This window comes from Drosophila ficusphila, unplaced genomic scaffold, assembly GCF_018152265.1.
Source record: "Drosophila ficusphila isolate 14025-0441.05 unplaced genomic scaffold, ASM1815226v1 contig_723, whole genome shotgun sequence".
NCBI classification, from domain to species: domain Eukaryota; kingdom Metazoa; phylum Arthropoda; class Insecta; order Diptera; family Drosophilidae; genus Drosophila; species Drosophila ficusphila.
Window position 1 is genome coordinate 36,817 of NW_025064662.1, and position 19,243 is coordinate 56,059.

Genomic DNA, 19,243 nt, shown 5'->3' on the forward strand with positions numbered 1-19,243 from the left:
AAAGCGAGTGCATTTGGAGCAAGTTCAGGGCAGCAAAGGCCAAGTGGTTGATTGCGGGGAAGAGAAGCGGAAGGGCGGACGCTGAATTCAAAGGGGTGGTGGCGGGGAAGGCGGCACAAAAGCGAGTGGGAGTGGCTGCCCAGGTGGTGGCCACTAAATGGCAGCTCCTGAAAGGGTCATAAATCAAAAGCGGGGGCCTTCCACTTTGGTACACGTGAATTGCATGAATTGGCCAGCCGAAATCCACGGGATTCGGGCCGAGTGCCCAACTACCCAACTGGCCGAGTGGCCAACTGGCCAACTGAGTGGCCTTGGCGACCTTGGTGACCCTGGCTTACATTTTGCTGGCGCTTGGTGAGCATGACCACGTAGGTTCCGCTCAGCGGGCAGATGCACCGCGTGATGTTGGCCATCAGGTGCTTGGTGATGCACAGATCCGATCGCCACGTCGAATCAAACGAGGCCTTGTAGTCGTGACTGCGTGAGAGCAATTACAGAATTAATGGTGATTTAATTGGGGGTTTTATTTGTCTAGCTTACCCGCAAACTGCCACCCAATCTCCTGATTTGGGAACACTCTCGTGCTGGAAGATGATCTCCACGTGACCAGCCTCGAAGGGCAAGTCCAGTGGCTCCCGGAAGTTGTCGTTGGAGCGGTTCGATTGGAACAGCCACGTTTGGATTATCCGCGAGGCCAGCACGTAATCCGAGTCACGGGGATCGCTATTTAATAAAAGAAAAAAGGAAAATCAATATTAACAATTATACATAACTATTATAATAATATATATACATATAGTTATACGATTCTAATTCCAAGTTTCCAATTAAAAGGAAATATTTGTACATATCTGGTTTCAGTTAATTGTTAATAATAAAATAAAATCATTTTTATTTGACCCAGATTAAGTTTGGTTTTTAAACTCTAAATATTTTAAAATCATTTTTAATTAGAAAGCGCTGGTAATTATTTTGTTTTCATTTTAACAAATATAACATTTTATTTTAAATTTTGTGGTGCTATTTTTTAATTACAAATGAAGTTATTTTACAAATCATTTAACGTACGAAAAGAGAAAGTAATATTAAAATGTATTTTTGCGTTGATTTTTAAATTAAAATTCTTTAAATCATATCCAGGGGCTGCTTATCTAATCTAACGTCTGTCTCGTCCTTCATAGCAGTAATCAGGATCTGATAACAACTGTCTTGGCTTTTCATGTACCCCAGAAAACATGCTTTTCTCCCCATCATCTTGGTTTTTTCTCCGCTGCACTGGCAGCTGCATATTTGCATTTTGTTTACAGTTGGGGAATTACACTCGTTGCTGTGGCTTTGTTGCCAGTGTTTTCTGGCTGCTTGTAATGCGCTTAAGCCAAGGAGCCATCTTGCCGCCGCTGGGAAAAAGGACCAAAAGGATGCCGAGAGCGACAGCAGTTGGCATTACACACATTTGAGGACTAGGCAAACATGGCTTGCGAATTATACATCGGTGGCCATAAGCCGGGATTTAGCCAAGACAACTTTCTTGGCCAGGCGGCATTAAATTGGGAGAATTAAACATAAGGGCGTTTAGTTCTTTAAATCTTCCAAACAGTAACATTATCACTTCCCAGAGGTCAAAAGTAAATATATAAACTATAAAGCGTAGTAAATTAACTATTTTACAACAAGTATTCAATAAAATAATAATATTTATAAACTGTTCGTAATATAAAGGAATTTCTGAGAATTTTTTTTAAGTAAAGTAAAGTTAAGTGAAGCAGTTGGTAGATTAAAATAATAATAGTTTTTAACATTTGTTCCCCTAGCGACCACGGTTCACTAACTGTCTTTCATTTACCAAGATCTTTAAAATTGCTGAAGTTTCTTAAACTTTCCCCGCTAATTAGCAACCACTGACCAATAAACCGAGCAAATGGAAAAACTTGAAGCTATTTTTCAACTCACCTGCCACGAGTGTAGTAGGTTTTTGGGAGGAAACTTTTGAGGTTCTTGTAGGAGATGACCGAGGCGAATATCGTCGAATTGGCCATGATGTGCAGCAGACGGGTCGATAGTCCAATGTCCATATAGAGTTGGTCCGAAAACAAATCCTCCCTGCAGGAAAAAAAATGAGGAAGCAAAATTGTTGGAAAAATGCATGAGCGAGGACCGTAAATCAGGCAAATTGTAGTCGCCTGCACTTAGGGCACTTAATTAGCTAAATTAGACACTTGGAAGCCGTGGAGCCTAAGAACCGGGAAGATGGAAATACCTGTCCGGAAACGACAGGGCCAAGTCTTAGCTCCCTTTTCCTCTTCCCTTCAACTGGGTTCCTGGCTGCAGGCAGCAGGTTGAAGGCAGCAGGCATCTCCTTTTCCACGCGGCACTTTTATGAGCCATTCTTCATGCCACGACCTCGCCTGTTTTATGCATTTTTTATTTATGTTTGCTCATAAAATAAATTTTCCATTAAGAGCCCGCTCTCTCTCTCTCTCTCTCTTTCTGACGCTGGGGGAAATCGTTTTCCCTTCGTCGCATATATTAATCAAGGGGCCGTAAAATGAAGTTTACTGTTTACTCGGGTTTCGCAAATTTGCATTTCGCTCCACTCGTAATTAGAAATTATAGCCCCCGACCGATGATGGTTTTGGAAATCATTCGTGTGTCTGGTTTCATTCAGGTGGCATTTATCCGCCCGGTTTTTGTGTTTTTCCCCGAATGCAACTCACCCGTAAATGCGTAAATTAAACGGCAGCGTTTTCACCGATGTCATGTAAATGCGCAGTGAATTCAGGCGGTCCAGCGACAGAGTGTCCTCATCGACTGTCAGAATGCTCGGGGCTCCCGATCCAGATGCAGATCCAACTCCTCCTACTCCTCCTCCTCCGCCGGCAGCTCGGTTTGCCTGGAGGATGCTGCCCGCAGGTCCTGCGGAAATCTCACCTGCCGTGACCCCTGACCCGCTGCCATCATCTCCTCGGGTCGAACTGTCGCCCGCCGACGGCTGTCCTCCTCCTCCGCCGCCGCTCGTCGAAGTGGCCAACTGGGAGGCCGCGATGGTCTCCCGGTTCAGAGCCGCCGACTGCGTGAGCTGCTGCAGCTTTTTAATTTGCTGCGGGGCGGAACAAAAAACAAATAGGTAAATAGTGGCATACATCGTCGTTCAACAAGTCCATCACCCAACGATGCGAGTGTAAAGAATCGATGAATTTCAGGTTTCGCATATCACGAAAAATGAAATGAAACTTGAGCAGTTTAATACCTGCATTACGAGTCTGAAAATTGTTAATTAACTCAATTTATCTGCATAAATAGCAGTAAATAAATACATGTATTCTCGTTTAAAATTTATCTGTCAATCGAAGCTATTATTAAAATTCATAAATTTAGGTATTGAGGTAAACTAAAGCAAGTTGCTTAATACAATTAATAGTGGTTTTAAAATAATTCAATTAGTAAGGCTAAGTGGGGATAAGCTTTTCATTTATTAAGAAATTGAAGCTCACGATAAAAAAAATTGTATATTTATTATTATCACCTATTGTGAAAATCAATAAAGCAAGGGTCTGTAAAAAATTGAATACAAATTTATGGCTAACATAAATGATTCCCAAAATAAATAACATAAAATCATACATTCAACATTTTGTATTTATAATATGAAGAATGTATTGTTCTTAAAAAACATTTTTGGGGAAAATTATTCAAAGCACACTTTTCTATATTTGTTAGAGAGAAAAACGTTTGGAAAAAATAATAAATATAAATAATAAATATATATGAAATAATAAATTTATTGATGCATATAAATGGCTTTTAAAAGTTTAAACAATACAAATCCATAGATTCATTTTTTTGCAACAACCGCTTTTCTTTCCAATTTTGATATATATAAATATTGAAAACCAAAAAACCGAAGCGTTTGCCTTACAAATCAAAATATAGCCCAATTCGAAATAAAAACATTAATAACTTTGCGCTTAGCAATGCTAGTCTGTTTATTTGTTTGCTTGACCCCAAAAGCGTAGATATATTTTTGCAGTGTGGCTGAAATCCGAGAGTTTGTCTATGCCATAAAATGAGGGATAGCTAATACGGCATATGCCATGTTTATATTTACTGGCCATCCACAAACCTCCGCCCAATCGAGTCCGAAATCAATGCCACATTTGGGGGGAAAGGGGAGGGGAAAGGAGAGAAAGGACGAAGTATCCTGCCGCTGGGCATGTGGCATATTTTCGGGTTGCCAACAAGAGAGCAACAAAAAGCGCAGTCAATGAACCCGGCCATAAAAATGCACTCATAAATTGCTACGTTCTCGAGTGGAGTTGCAAAGCCATAAACCTCGGCCAATAAGCAGGGCCCAAAAACTATAACGATTTTCGTTCGATTTTCGCAATTTGTAATACGAAAGCCATTACAATGGCTCCACTTCCTCTCTGCCTTTTCCTCGCTTTATTTTTGATGTAAGGGGATTTTGAATTTCGCAATTTATAATGCAAAACTCTCGGGCGAACTGAGCGTTCGGATGCCGGAGAAGTCCACTCCGGCATTTGGTTACTCGGCAGTATTTCCTGCACAAATCAAAAATCACATCGGACTCGACGCATTTGTATTCTTACATAAGATACAAACATGCTGCTGAACTCGTGCATAAATGTTCGGGCCAACTAATCGAAAGCGAAAACAATTCGAATTGGAAAAGTTTGTGTAATGGAACTTTTTTTCCATTTTTTGTTTGCCTTACTGAAATCAAAAACTTCAGCATCATCAGAACATTAAGCTTTGGTTGTGCCACGCCCACGAATCCGCATCCGAATCCGAAGCCTATTCAAATGTGTGGCAGTCGTATGATTTCTTTAAAAGGCGCTGAAAAGAAACTCTCGAAAATGAAAAGGGAAAATCGCGGGGAAAACGGAGGAGGGATTGCCTGCAAAAAGTTTTTCCATGTGCAAATTTCACTTGACTTTCGACCTAGCCACGTTTAGCAGTTTACCGGCAAATCACTTGGCCAAAACCTTTTCCTTTCCCCCAAAAAGAGGCGTGGCCATGTGAGCGAAAAACTTTTTGGCCGAACTGCAAAGTTAAGGTTGTAACTTAGGGTCACGTTTGCAGCGAATACTTTTCGGCTAAGTGATTCGTCGTGATTTGATTTGAATGGGAAGCGCTTTTTCCAGCATCCGGCGATCGAATCAGAATCAGCAGAACTTGCAACCTGACAAAATATATATTTGTATTTAATTCAAAGTGGGTCAGTTAACTTTGCCGGTCAATGGCGAAACTTATGCAAATCCTAACCTCGCTGGCACAAGTGTTTTAATCAACTTTTTCGGCTTCGTTCGCCTTTCAAACATTCACAAAAAATGAGCAGTTTTCCATCCGCAAAAACTTTTTCAATTGCCATTTCCACAAAAGCCACAAATGGAGGCAAGTCTGTCCACTCGGATCGATCGGTTTGACATTCGGTTCACTGGGCTCGAATTAAAATTGGTTTTGACCAAATGAAATGATATCATAATAAAATCCATTCGGGATTATTATTATCTATCAACATATTGAAGAGGCTTTTAAAGCTGGTTGCATATTAAAAATGGCAATTTATTTGGCTAGCTTTAAATGGCGTTAAAACTTCAACTTTAAAAACTTTCCCATTTGACTTTGGGCCATTTTGGCCGCCGTAAATGTTGACGGCCTTGGAATTTGGCGTACGGCTGATTACTTTCACGGATTTTGCGCGAATCGCCGCGATCCACTAATTAAACTTGATTGCTCGCGAGAAATGCGATAAACTTGCTGGGCGATTCGACTCACTCCATTAAACTTTTCGCTCACTCAATAAAAGCGATGCGAACTATTTGCCCAACTTCAGCAAAAGTTCGCCGAATGCCAACGCTTTTTAATCGACCCAATTATGCTGGCAAGTTTTTTGCCGATTGCGTCAGCTAATAAAAATTTAACATAAATTGCTCGATTGGGAGCGACTTTCGGAACTCACATGGCGGCGCATTATATTGAAATGCCATAACTCAGCTGAACTCCCGCGAAACTAAATTAATTTATACGCATTAAAAAGTTTTTAACGTCTCCTCGCTTTTCTTTAGTTTTCCCGGTAACTATGAGCTAAGCTCAGCAAACGGAGGCCACCGAAAAGTGGAGGGGAAAACTTGCTTATTAAGGACCCACTCAGTTGGCTAATAGATTATGCTGGAGGTGTCCGAAGGAGCTCTCCAATTATCCTTATGGCGCGACAGGTCCTTGAAGCAGGGAGGTGCCATATTCAAACAGTTGCAATCAACACTCTCATAAATTTGCATACCAAAATTTCAGCCTTATCCTGAAGTCCTTCTCCTTCACTTTTATGCCGCACTTGGCGTACGCAAAATTTGCCCACGGAATAATACATGAGGCGCGGAGACAAACCCTCGTCCTGCGTCCTGAGTCCTTCGTCCTTCGTCCTTGAAGTCCTCCGTTGAGTCGGAAACAATGGAAACCACAATCTCAGACGGGGATACACATTGTGCTGGCTCAAAAAAAAAAGTAAGGTAACGCACTTTTCACCGCCGTTTTCGAGGCTGTAGATTGGCCAAAAGTGTCTGCCTTTTTGCCAGGTGATAAGGAAGTGGTTATCCTTATTGTCCTGTCGCAGGAGGGGAAGCAGGAGGGTCGCGGTTAAATTGTTTGATTGCCCCTCATTAGCAGCTTCTTCTTTTCGGGCTCACTCTTAACGAAAAAGGTGCCTTCTCTATTAGCTCTTCTGCTAAATGGAGCGTAAATAGGCTTTTCAGAGGAGGAAGAACCCTCTTTGGCTTCTTTGATTTTTAATCCTTCAGGGGTCCAAACAATTATCACTGCAGTAAAATCAGGAGGAGGAAGCAGCAGCAGGGAACTTGTCGGCACAGGAAATCACATAATTCACCTGTGGGAAGCCACAGACAAACCAAACCAAAAATCGCACAACCTCATGCATATCGAAAAAGGTATTCATTACCAGGGAACGAACGAACGGCAGGCTCATCAATTCACCGGCTGCTTTGGAAATCCGAACACGAATCGGGGAGACAAATGTACGAGTTGGTATGCAGATTGCCAACGCCCAGTGACAGGCCAACTACAAGCTAAATAAAAGCCCCGGAAAAATCCCCAACTTTGCTCTAGTTCAATGCTAACCGAGTGTGTTTGTGTGTGTGTTTTTTTGGGGGGCAATAAATCCCCGAATGGGTCGGAAAACCCGTCTGGCAAATATTGAATATGGCTGCAGGGTATAAATTATGGCGTTCCACACTTCATATGGAAGTGCGAGCAGACTCGCCATAATTTATGCCCAATTGCAGCCGAAAGGAGGACTCTCCTCCTGTTTTTCGTAGCAAATACTCACCTGTTGACTGTTCAGGGATTGGGCATTCTGCATGACTTTATCCAGGATCCGCAGTATTATCTCCGCGGCCATCTCGCGCTCCAGTTGTGTGCCTTTCAATTGCAGGTAGGTGTCGAGCTGTGAAAATGGCCAAGGAAACACGCTTGAGTACAAGTACCTCTCTCAAGTACCCGAAAGATTTTCAGACTCCACCCGAAAATGGTTGAAAATAAATAAGAAAACGAAGCATAAGCTCCTCTTTCGACTTCGCACGGCAGCAATTCGTTAGCCGGGAAATTTGTGTGCGCATTAAAATGAAAAATTGTTGCTAGGCGACCCCAAAAGTCGGAGGAACTTTTCTTTGACTGCACTTGGGCCAACCGAAAATTGTGTGAAAAATGGCAGGCCGCCCGGCTCGCCAGCTCCTGCATTCATTTGCGTGTAAAAATAGTTTCTCCGTCTCCTCAAAGTGTCTGGCATTTGGGCATCCGGGCATCCAGGTGGAACACCGAACCGAAAACCGGCTTAAACGTGTTAAGGGCCTGGCCAAAACGGACAAATGCCTCAAAACGGAGCTCGGAATTTGTCTGCGGCAACAAGATATTGCGCCGCAAAGGGGAATTGCAATTCCGATTTTGATTAGGCCAATTTGACCAAATCTGTCACATTTTCGTAATGTTATTGCCGCCCCCCTGGTGGCTTTTACACTTCTACCCAACTTGCTGGCGGTGATTTTGGTTATAGCGTTGGTTTGCCAATCTGGGGAGCTGGTTATTGGACACTTATTGAATAAATACCCGTAAATATTTACATAAAGAAATTATTTTTAAAGAGAGAATTTGTCTGTGGCAAAATTAAATATCTTGTTATTAGTTGTATTACTAAGAAACTAAACTGTGCTTCAGTAAACAATTTTAAGACAAATTTCTGAAACAGACAGACTGACAAATCAATTTATCTTACTTAAAATCAAATTGTTAAACCAACGATGAGAAAATAGGAAAGGTAACTTAATCTAATTTATTAATTTATCTTATTTAAATACTGATGAATTCATCGTTTTGTTTTGCAATCAATTTTGTAGTTTTAGTTTAAAAATATTTAAAGAATGATGGATGTTTGAGGTATGTTTAGAGGAATGTATGTATATTTATTTAAATGTAAAAATTCAAAAAGCTGTAAAAAAAGAGATTTCTATACAAGCTTCCCCATCCTTACCTCGTGCAGCATATCGATGAGGAAACTGGCCTCGCCGGGCAGAAAGCTATGTCGTCTCTGGAGAGTAAAGTCGAAGCAGGCCTTCAGGATGTTCGAGGAGTTCGTCTGCTGGAACCCGGCACTCAGGGCCAGAAATCGATTGTAGATGAGCAGCAGTTCGTCCCTCACACAACCCGAGAAATCGGGGAGGAGCCAGGTGGAGTTGCCAGTGTCCCTCTGCTCGCAAATGCGACGCAGATGTCCCTCGAATCCCCGCGGACAATCGGTGATGATGGGTGCTCCCGGCGCACTGGTGGGCCAGTGGACTCCGTAGGTGGACTCCGCCGGACAGACGTGCACGGCATTCCGCTCGATGACATTGATGTAGACACTCCGGGACACGGGACGCACACTGTTCGAAACGAGGCAGGCGTACTCCGCCGACTTCTGGATGTTGTTGATTTTCAGGATGCTGCCGTCGGGATACAGGTCCTCCCACATGGCGGTGGCCGCATCCGACTGGAACAGGATCCCGTTCCTTGTCCAACTATAGCCGAGCTGGGCGTACCGCTTGATGTCATCGTTCCCAGGCGAGAGACACCGCACCCGCAGGGAGTCCCCCCGCTGGAGAGTCACACTCGCAGGATCCACGCGCAGACGGGGCGGAGACTTGATGTGGATGTGGAGGGAGCGACACTGCTCCACGCCCCAATCGGTGACCTGTGGGAAACGGAGGAGGCGTAAAAGGAGAGGCAGTGGTCAGTCGGGCTCATTAAATAAAGTCCAGTCAAAGGGTCTGGCCACTAGAATCGCCTGCCAGCGGCAGACTGCAATGCCATGCGTTTTGATGACTCATATCAACAGAGGTACACACACAGTCGGGGTCCAAAGAAAAAACCACTCACTCTTAATTTAAGCAAACAACTACTAAATTCTATACTGCAAAATTTATTTGTGGATCTTAAATTAAAAACAGAAATACAAGTATTTAAAAACGTTTTATGTATATGATCAGCATTCAAGACATAGAAGAACTCAAAAAATTATATTCTAAAAATTGCATTATTGAAAGCAACAAGTATTTAACACCTATTTTGTTTCAACAGCTAACTTTTTGATCCTTAATGGTAAATTTAAGTACTAAACATTTAAACCAAGATCTTTGGAATATTGTTCTTCTTTCTTTAAAATGTGTTTACTCATTTATTTCGCATATAACTTTAAAAAAAGAATGTAGTTTCGAGCTTAAATCAGATAAAATATTTTAGTTAATAACTGAAAAGTTAACTTTTTACTCAGTGTCTAAAATTTCTGGTTTTAAATATGATTGAATTAATGGTTTATTTTTGTATGTTTAAAAGGAAGTTTAGCAATTAAAATTATATCAAATTGCGCTACCATTTCCACCCCGGCTGTAAGTGCATTGATTGCCAACAGCGTTGGCGACCCGATAACTTGAGGGCTGAGTGGCCAAACATCAACAGCCTTGTCCGGCTGTCCGAGAGCAGAGCACACATCCTGGCGGTCGGCCACTGGCGATGTCCTTTTCATGCAACTCGGCTCCGGACAAGGGAAACAATTGCGGCCAGCTCTGGAGCTCTGTTCTCTGTTCTCTGTTCGAGGGCTGTCACCCGGGGATTTGTTTAATAGACTTATTTGCCAGTCATCAGCCAGACTTCATTGTGTGCTGATTGGATTTGACGAGCCCTGATTTTGACTCAGTTTGCGTTTGCCCATTTGACTTGGGGCCAATGTGATATGTGATATGTGATGTGCAGTCATAGATCAAACGGCAAATCTCGTTGACCGTTGAGGTCCTTGTATTTGTTTATGAGCATGTAATTTAAAGGCTTAACTACCCGAACGGAATGGCAAAATATACGAGTATTTGTCGTAACGAAATGAGGCATTGAGCCGGGATTAGTATTTGCCTAGGCACACTCGAACGGTTAGTCAGACGATGTCCAGTGAAATCCTTGCTGGCTCCCAAGGACTCTTCAGTCCACACACGATCCTGAGTATTTACGACCACTTGCTCGGCCAAGAGGCGATTGCTACTTTAAGCCTTCGCTTGGCCCACCCGTCCAGGGTTCAAGCCAACCTCTGCATTTATTTATTTCCACGCGGCTGCGAAGCAAACGAATTGTAAACTTGCTTTGTTGAAGCAGCCCTTGTTGCACATTCCTCCAGTGGGAAAGCATCGGGTTGCACACTCGCAAAAAAAACTTCAACAGAATGCTTTAACATTTATAATAATTTATCACTACTGTAATTTTTGAAGACAGTTTTGACATACTTTTTTCCAGTTTTAACGTGTAGTAGTTGTTGGTGATTTGTATAATTTTCAACAAAAAAAAAAAAAAAGAAGGTGAGCCGAAGCTTCTATACTCTCAACATTATTAACATCACAAATTTACAGCAAAATGCATAAAGGCTAAATAAAAACTCTTGATGCAGTTCGTAAGAGAATTTAGATACAATTTACTTTTAGAGGTATGCCATTTTAAAATCTGATTAAAATTAGAAAAGTTATGAACTTAGAATTAGTCTAATTTTGTCAATTTTCAGCAAAACCATTTTTTGGAAATTTTGAATCGGCCAAAAATAAAAAAATTTCAAATGATGCAGTTTGTTAACGAACATTTAGAGGTACGCTACTTCAAACTCTGTTTAAAATTAGAAAATTTATGGGTTTAGAATTGATGAACTTTAGTGAATTTTCAGCAATCTCATTTTTTGGAAATTTGAAAAAGGGTTGTATAATAATACTTCTATTAAGGACTGTAAGTACTTTAATTATTATTTGACTTTAGGGGAAAACCTTCACTCTATGCTCTATCTAAATTTAAGATTCTTATTTGGTTCTGATCTTTATATTTTTTGCAAGTGCAGTGCTTGTGGGGTCACGGCGACAAACCTAGACGTTACCATCTCGTCAGCGATGATGATGCTGATGATGATGACGGTGATGATGACGATGATGATGGGCACAAGTCTGCCAGATGCTCGGGAAACTTCCGTTTCAAATTTAAAAAGGAAAAAGCAATGGAATATGATACAACTAACGAGGGCGGCGGCATCATTGTGCCCGCCGCGAAGGTATCCCACTTGTCTGTCTGGATTATCCAGCCTCCCCGTCTGATTTCTCACCCGCGGGCTCTTGGCCTCAGTCGATCCGGAAATATTTAATAGACAGCGAAACGCTCTTAGTGTAAGCCAAAGGTTAGTTGCTTTTTTATAGCAACGCCGGCTTTAAATTGTTCTTTTTTTTTTGCCATTCCAAGGAATCGGGAAATTGTCCGTTGGCTTTGTAGTGCCATTTACGACTCTGCAACGTCGACAAATCTTTGCCGGCCACAAAATCCAAATGCCAATTAACTCATTAAGCTGCGACGTCGTCCGACTGCAAAACTTTGCCACCGAGGAGAGCGCTTTTATAGCCGAATGGTATTTTATTGGCCCCGGATAAGTCGCGTCTCATTAACAGGCCAAGTCGTTAAACAACACACTGTGCCCGGAAATGGCTGAGCATTTGGCCAGGGCACTTACTCTTGGCCCGAATTCTCGATCAATGGACAGCACTTCAGCGGAATTAATAGTTCATAAAATAGGTTGTTCCGAGGGCACTCGCATTTATTAGGCTAATGGAAATTGACAATATTGAGGTTTAGAAATTAAACCACGAAAACCAGAAAGCGGTTTGACTTTCGTTGTTGTTAATGCTTGATAATTGTATGACCTTTTTGAACTTTGTAAAGCTTTAAGGAAGTTGTAACTGAATCGATAACTTACTTGGAGTTTTTTAACCAGAGGAAATTTTTTAGCCTCTCGCTCGAGGCATCATAACATCATATCAAGCAAATTATTAGTTCATATAATGAGCTATTCAGAGGCACACGCACTTTTAAATAATCTTGTGGCTTAACAATTTAATAACGAAAGGCAAAAACTGGGTTAATTTTTATTGCTCTAAACGCTTGGGGTTTTAAAAAATACACTACACAACAGAGCTTTTGGTTTAGCTCGCCATGCTATGAACGATATATATTTAGACTAAGTAGTTTTTGTTTATTTAAAAAAAACTAGTATGCTTGGTGTTTTACCAGCTCAAAAGTATTTAACCTTGCGACATAACTGACCTTTCTAATTAAAGTTTTATATTATTTAAGTGTAAGAATTTTATTTCTTTCAAACCATTCCTTATACATTTTACGTTTTACATTTTACATTTTTCTTGAAGAACTCTTCAATCATAAGGCTTATGTTGAAATGTTAGTTTGCTTAAACCTTAACCATTCCAAGTCGAATTTTCTTGCCCAGTGTTTCAGGACCTGGCAGAATAAATGTTGCCTTGCGAAAGTTATAAGTGGCTGGATAATGCTGACGGTGCCGTGGCAGCCTTCGTCCTTGAGTCCCTTAATCAGGAGAACACTTAGGCGCCGGTCGTGCCCGGCAGAATCTGGAGCGGCTCAAGAAGTGGGGCTAATGCAGGCGAGTTAAAGACAGCACCGCTCTGGGCCATTGTGCACGTAATGGACCCGGGACGCCGTTCGTTTTCCCCAAAGGCAAATGAATTAATTGCAACAGGGCGTATACTTAATATCAATACATAAATAATAAATGCGCCGAAGCACACGCCCCCCATTAGAAATGTACGCAATGGCTTTCCCTGTTTGTTTGTTTTTGTGTGTTACAAATTATGGACGTGGACGTGGACATGCAGTCCCCAGCCTTTCTATTGACTTGGTCTGGACCTCGAGGCCGTGTTATTGAAAAGGATTTCGAGCTCTTGAGTTTTTAGCAAACAGCTGCGAGACGTGGCCACAATCGACCTTCGGGGACCAAGGAGCTGTGCGGACCGGCCCTCCTGATTATCGCTGCCATTGTTGCAGCTGCTAAGCGTTTCGCCCAGCCACCCTCTCCTTCTTCCACATTCCCCCGATGTCCCGAAATGTCCTGTTTTTCCCCGGCATCCTGCCTTTGATCTGGCTGCGTCATTACGAGGCACCAGCGACAATAATAAGTGAACGGCACGAGGCGCGCCAAAGGCACAAAGCGCCAAAGCCAAAGGAAAAGAAAAGCGAAAGCAAAGCGAAACCAACTAAAAACTGCTCGGCTTTTCCCCCGCACATAAAGAACCTAACGAAATCCCCTTTGGAGAGCCTCGGACCGGGCACTAAATACAATGGCTCCCCCAAGGAACGCGGTGCAACAGATGCTGCCGCCTTTTGTGGCTGCAACTCCCCCAAGTTGCGGAATTAAAGTGTTGGCCTCCTTTAATCTCGCTGAAATAATGCAAAAGACTCGGCGGCTGGCTAAATCAAAAACCATTATGCTAATGTCAAAGTTCAATTGAGTTTGCAACAATTCCGAATTCGGAATTCGGAATTTGATTTATAGGCACACACAAACGTAAACATTTTATTACAATCTCCCGTGAGCAGGCAATCAAATTACCTTTTGATTTATAACTAACTTCCCGGGCAGGAAAATTCCCTTGGTCGAGTGTCCACGTACTTGGCGGGGTAACTTTCCTTGGGAAACTTTTCACGTGGCCTCCTCTTCACTGCCGGCCAATATTTTTTACAAGCCATTTGCGTAATATGTTATTACCTAAGCCATAAAGAAGGGACCCACCCAGGATTGCAGGAAGTCCCGAGCAGTTTTTTTCGGGTCTAATGGTCCGGAACAATTTAAAACTCTTATTTAGTGCTGCTGCTGCTGCTGCTGCTGTTGGCCTTTCTAAACCTAAGCTGCGTTTAGGCTTAAAATCATCTTTCGGGCATCCGTAAATCCATCCCCGGAAACCGCAGTCAAAAGAATGTTTAATACCATAGATTAAAATTTAATTGGCCCCTGAGAAAGACCGTTCAAGTGCAATGGAAGCCCACATTCCTCGACTGGGAAAGCCCTGCCTGTCCCGTCCGTCACTCCTTTCCCTTCCATGGCATCCAGGCCGGTCTACCATATTTTAATTAGTCTAATTAAAAGCAACGTTATAGCGAAAATGAAGAACAGAGCCGTGAACAGAACGCAGCAAAGCCAAATGTAATTATGTGGCCTTCAGGGGGGTTTCCCAGACGGATCCAACGGATCCGAACGAATGCGAACAGTCGGAATAGCTCTGCGGCGCTATGATATGGCAATTAGACTGATTAGTCAGCTGAAAATATTACGGGGTGTCTGCCAGAGCCTGAAAGTGCCCGGGGAACCGAAATCATTAGAAAAACCAAAGGCCCGAGTGGAATTACCAGATCATCAGCTTAGATTAACATAAAAAGTTTAAACACTTTGAAGTGTGCGCGTCGAAACGATGTTCTATTTTCAGAATTGAATAGAAATGTAAGTCAAATAGAAACAGATGCGTTTTGTGTTTGGCTTTTGGAGCAAATTAATCTGTTAATAAGCAGCGGACCAAAATTAGACTCTGAGAAAATGACAGACTTAGCCAAGGTTCAAAAAAATGTCAAGTGTATTAAACTGCAGTTAAAAGTCTATGCAAATTTTTTAATTAGTATAAAGGTCTTAATTGAATTTAAATATATATTTGAAAATATTTATATATGGTGCATCCTTTCATTTAAAGAACAACTTTGTAAATGGTTATAATAGGTCAAGTGAAAAGTAATCCATTATTTGAAAAATAAATGGTATTTGAAATTTTTTTTTGAATTTTAACTAAACTTCCTACAACTTTTTTTGTTTTGAATTAATTTTTTGAATTATATTGAATATTTTTTGCAAAAATTGTAAAAATTTTAAAAATTTTTTTTATCTTCTGTTTAACAGTTAATTTAATCTGCGATTAGTTCTTTTCGTTTTTAAAATTGAATAATTTATAAAAACGGAGATGCAGCTTTTTATAATAAATAAAACCTTCACTGAAATAACTAGACTTCTTCCCTGGCTTAGATACTTTTTTCGAACTTCCTTAGAGGGTTCTATCTATCTATCTATCCTAATTTAATTTTCGGTCCGACTGAATAATAAGATCAGGCTATGACAACTTACCTTACAGCTGTAGACGCCCTCGTCGATTCGACTCGCTTTGGTAACTCCCAGAATGGCGGTGTAGACATCTTTGGTCTCGGGCGGTAGGACCGTGGTCCAGATTTCCCTGAAACGAAGGGAGAAAACAGAGCACAGATGAAAGCGTCGGTTAGTCATGCTAATTAGCACTCCACTTTCGGTTTCCGCGAGTACTTGAAACAGATTCGCACAGTGCCAGTCATGCATTAATTCTCACGCTTCGGGCAGCCAACTTTCAACCAAAAGCTATTCGCAATATTCCATGGAGCCCGAAACACGGAGCCAAGTGAACTGGATCATATGCAGCAAGCCCGCTAATTGACACACTAATAGCAGCTCACTTATCACATTCCATTCCCCCTTAAACCCCACAAACCCCGTAACCCGAAAACCATAACCCAACGGCCAAAAACCCATCCTGGGCGAAAGAAATCATAGCTAATGGGGAAACAATCGCGGATGCTGCGGTTCGAAGTCAATTAGCGGGCAAATGTTTCATTTTGAAATGGTTTTTCGGCGGCGGCGGTGTCGGCAACGTATTGTTGCTAAAATTGTAAATAGTTTTTGGTTTCGTGGATAAATAGGTCGATGAACGAACGAATGGCAGACATGTGTACTTATGGTTCCGGTCTGGATTTATGTGGATCATCTGCCGCGGGAGTCTGCAACTCTCTGTTAACTGGAATCAATCACAGGCTAAAGTGGGGGAGAACTTTCACTCACATTCTTAACTGCGATTCCGCCTGGCTTAAATTTGATGACTGAAATTATAAACGCACAGTGCAATTACTCATCGTCGCAATTTCTCGTGTCTGTCTGTGACAAGCGATGTGGAATCTGGTAATTGCGAATTTAAATTCCGTTCGTCAGCGGCAAAAGTTGTGCAAATGCTGTCTAAAATGTATGCTAAGCCTATTAAGGATCTCCCAGGGTGTTCCTCGCAATCCTCGAAGGAAAAGCGAATGGGGAAAGGCGGGGAAAATCGCTGTTTGCACCTGAGTAAAGCAAAACCGAAAACCGAAAGCCGAAAACCAAAAACCTTCCAGCTGGCAACAACTTAAGTGCTGTTTGAGGTTTTCGTGGCCAACAAACATCTGCATCCTGCATCCTGCACCCTTTTTTGCCCCGGATTCCCTGTTTCCAGCTCCTTTTCCTTCCGCCAGGTGAGTGCATTTCACTAATAACTTTTACGCATGGATAGCGCTGACGTCACAAGGCAGCAACAACAACAAAAACAGTAACAACAACTAGGGAAGCCTCGAAAAAGTGCCCGAAAACCGCACTTTTCGCAGTGCGGTGGCTTGAATGTAGGTAGGCTCCTTAACCGCACAACCACCCACCCAACCACCCAACCACCCACTTCGCCAAAAGCTATTTACAGGTGTTACGTCTAAAAATGCGTTTTCAATGGCGGGCTGCATGACTTGGCTTGGCTTTTGGGGCTTTGGCATGCAAAGAACACTTAGCCCACAATTTACTAATGGCTCGGGGTGAGCGGAAGAACCCGTCCGCTTTCCCCTTGAGACCGCCAAACAGTCACCTTCGAAATCAATTAAATGGCAGCGGAAGTAATAACATTCCCAGCAGGAAGTGCGTAACGCTTAAATGCAGCAGCAGCAACAGCAACAACAGCAGCAACAGCAACATGAGCAGCAGCAACATTAGCTGCGGCAGCAACAACAAAAAGCCTACTAAATACCTCCTCGCCGAATCGCAAACAAGAACCGCAAAAACAGCAAAGGGTCCCCAGGACCTGTTCCGCTTACAGCAAATGGGACCAGGCAGGATTGACATCGGAGGGTCCTGGATGTCCAGCAAGCCGGCTAAGCCGCAGCAACTCCACTAATGCCACTGCATTCCCCAGCAGCAACAACTGCAGCAGCAACAATACAAACTACAGCAGCAACAACTACAACAACAGATGCAACAACTGGAACTACAGATGCAGCTGCAACAACTACAGATGCAACGGCATCGCAGGACCAAAGATTAGGCACCGCACAAACAGGACCTCAGCGATGCGTTCGTGATGTCCAAAAAGGAGCTTCCAGATTTTTCTCTCCTTTATTGGCAGCGATCTAATATCAGTTCGAAACAGCTGAACATTATTCGTTTTGGGTCGTTTGTGGCTGGAGCCCATTCGATCCGCTTCATGGTGTGTGCCCAATTCGATGCCCTCCAAAGGGGTACACTAAAGCCGAATGGGATTCTGCTACAATCGGAGCACATCCGCATCCTTAATATGTGTATTTATACGAGGGTTTATCCCTTAAGCTGTGTGTCAAATATCCTTAAAGTCTTTCGCGAATGGTAGCTTGTTCGAGAATAGGCGGTTGGAATTAGTTTACGCGAGTCGGAAAATAAAGTGTTTTAAAAAAGAATAGGTATAGGGTTATATTTAAATATAAAGCGTAACACTTTTTATGACTTATGCCAAATTGTGTAGTCGTATTAAGTGTTTAGGTAACAATAAATATTTTCCTTTGAATTTAATAGTTTGGTTTTAAAAGGTAATTTAAAGTCATTTAAAAAACTGTTTAGGAATAGATACATTTTTACTAATAGTATTGCTTAATGGTTAAGAAACCCATGATTTCAGGGAAAAACCTAAATAGTTTTGCTATGCAAAAAGGTACTGAAAATTTAGTCATCATTTGATTGAACGTGATTTTTAGTGCCTTTCCTATAAATCAATATTCAGATGTTAGAACTTGTTTCCAAGAGTGCTCATTATTTCCCAGAGAATCCTTTCCGATACAACTGCATCCTAAATTGGATTACAAGGGTATTTCGGATTTCGGTCCCCAAGGTCGACGGGTCTCGTTTCTTGTTAATGATGCATTTTCCCAATGCGATTTCCCTCACGTAGCCATCTCCGGCAACTGCATTTGCTCCTGCCACTCCAGAGGCAGAGGCAGAAATGTTCTGGCTGCGGTTGCAAAATGCATTTGCCACTCCGCAATCCCCGCGGAAATCCCCACTCCGTTTTCCATCCCCTTTCCCATCTGCTTTCCCTTCTGATCCCCCTCCCAATCCCAATCCTTTCTGCCGGAATTGCACGCGCTACAAATGGCCCGCAAAATGCCTTTTGCGTAGGCGTGCGTGTCTGTGTGCGAGTCCTGTAAATACAACTGCAGCCCTGCAGCCAGCTCACAGGATGCAGGATGCGAGTTCATGACGGGGCAATCCAAATCTGCGCTTCATTTGAGCCGCTCGCTGCTCTGGTTGCTGGTCAAACAACTCATAACAACTCATTGGCTGTAAAGTTCAATGGAGCAATTACGTCCACTCTGGCGGCGAAGTCTTACGATGTCAGCGAAACTCTGTTGGACATGCTCAGACATCACGGCTTTTCCACACAGGAATGTTGCCTTAGCTCTATTTCAGTTCCCATTTTGGGGGAAATATTTACATTAATTTGAAATTTAACTTTATCTGCTCGTTATCTTTAAAATTAATAACTTTAAAATGAAAGCAGTAAGCTTTTAAGTGCACTATGATTTTAAAATATAAAAAAATTGCTAAGGAAAACGTGTCATAAAAAATATGATCCTGCGAAAACATGTTTATATGTCACTCCAGTGATTAACGCATACTTGATAAATATTACGTATAAAATATTACGTATACGACCCTGACACTAAAAACAATCCATGGAAGGTTAATTAATTATAAAAT

The 19,243-nt window shown here is 42.1% G+C and overlaps 1 protein-coding gene across 2 annotated transcripts in view; it reads right to left on the reverse strand.

Annotated features, from left to right (window-relative positions):
* The window catches only part of LOC108089159, a 125,478-nt gene that overhangs the window by 11,893 nt on the left and 94,342 nt on the right, over nucleotides 1–19,243 (reverse strand). For both annotated transcript variants that reach the window (XM_017187283.2, XM_017187284.2), the window contains exons 9-15: nucleotides 15,548–15,653; nucleotides 8,558–9,256; nucleotides 7,361–7,477; nucleotides 2,715–3,097; nucleotides 1,951–2,100; nucleotides 541–723; nucleotides 339–477 (exon numbers count right to left, since the gene is read on the reverse strand). In XM_017187283.2, the coding sequence (XP_017042772.1) occupies nucleotides 339–477; nucleotides 541–723; nucleotides 1,951–2,100; nucleotides 2,715–3,097; nucleotides 7,361–7,477; nucleotides 8,558–9,256; nucleotides 15,548–15,653 (1,777 nt within the window). The remainder of the gene's footprint in view (nucleotides 1–338; nucleotides 478–540; nucleotides 724–1,950; nucleotides 2,101–2,714; nucleotides 3,098–7,360; nucleotides 7,478–8,557; nucleotides 9,257–15,547; nucleotides 15,654–19,243) is intronic.